The sequence below is a fragment of the Aplysia californica genome, unplaced genomic scaffold (assembly GCF_000002075.1).
Source record: "Aplysia californica isolate F4 #8 unplaced genomic scaffold, AplCal3.0 scaffold00143, whole genome shotgun sequence".
In the NCBI taxonomy this organism is placed as follows: Eukaryota; Metazoa; Mollusca; class Gastropoda; order Aplysiida; family Aplysiidae; genus Aplysia; species Aplysia californica.
In genome coordinates, this window is record NW_004797413.1 from 696797 (window position 1) to 697957 (window position 1161).

Sequence of the window (1161 nt, forward strand, 5' to 3'; positions counted from 1 at the left end):
CACACACACACACACACACACACACACACCCTTCTTCTGTCTCCTCCTTTTGCCTCCAACTGGGATGCCACTATACATTTCCCATTTCATCACACGTTCACACAATTAACTTCCTGTCAGCCTCTCGTAGAGATACAAATGATATCCTTGATAGGCTAGCATCAATTTCTTTATAATTAGCCCCTTGGCCTTTCACCCACTTAGTCACTTCCGTCTAGCTTGTAACCACACGTAACCCTAAGACCCCCTTTGTTAGGCCCATTTCCCTGCTAGTATACAGCGCTCATTTAGTTTTTCTCTCAGTTGCTCCTGAGGAAGCCCACGAGGCGAAACGTTGAGCTATTAAACAAATTTAAACATTTTATATCGTTATGTTATTTTGTCTAAAATTAAAACAAGACTCTCCCTCCTACTCTGCTTACCAAACAATGATGATGATGATGATGATGATGATGATGATGATGATGATGATGATGATGATGAGGTGGAGGAGGAGGATGATGGTTATGATGATGATGATGAGGAGGAGGAGAAGGAGGAGGAGGAGGAGTATGTATACTGTGTGTGTGTGCAGTGAAGGTGGAGGATGGAGGGGTTGAAGTGGAGTGGAGTGGCATGCGGGCTTGTCTAACGGTACATTTGTGTGAGATGTGTTGGGAAAAAAACTCTCCCTAGGTGGACATACCCTCTGACCTACACCAGCGGACCCTGAAGGCCGCGCAAAGATATCTAGGCGGGAAAGAAGTAGTCCCCACCCTGTTCGACGAGGCACAGTTCCATGTATTTAAGGAACTACTTTTCTACTGGGCCGGCTACAAGAGAGCGACGTCTACTCCAGATGAGGCCAAGAAGAGACCAGGTAATGATTGCGTTTCAAGTAAAAAGTTTGAGTTTATACCTCGTTGTCTGTGTCTGTCTTTGTCTAACTTTATCTATTGTGAATGTGAGTACATTTGTGTGTCTGCATATCACTTTCTCTGTCTTTCTCTCCCTTTCTTTCTTTCCCTCCCTCGCTTTCTCTGTTCCTCCCTCTCCGTCTGCTTGTCTGCCTATGTGATGTGTTGTCTGCCTCTGCCTTTCCCTGTCCCCCCCCCCTGGTTTCTTATCTCTCTCTCTCTCGCTTTCTTTCTCTCTCTCTCTCTCTCTCTCTCTCTCTCTCTC

General features: G+C 45.7%; 1 protein-coding gene across 1 annotated transcript in view; it reads left to right on the forward strand.

The window, feature by feature from the left end:
* Positions 1 to 1161, forward strand: part of LOC101859632 — a gene marked incomplete in the record, with an annotated part of 59716 nt that overhangs the window by 45912 nt on the left and 12643 nt on the right. Inside the window, 1 exon segment of the mRNA XM_013081714.2 lies at positions 676 to 859. Coding sequence (XP_012937168.1) covers positions 676 to 859 — 184 coding nt within the window.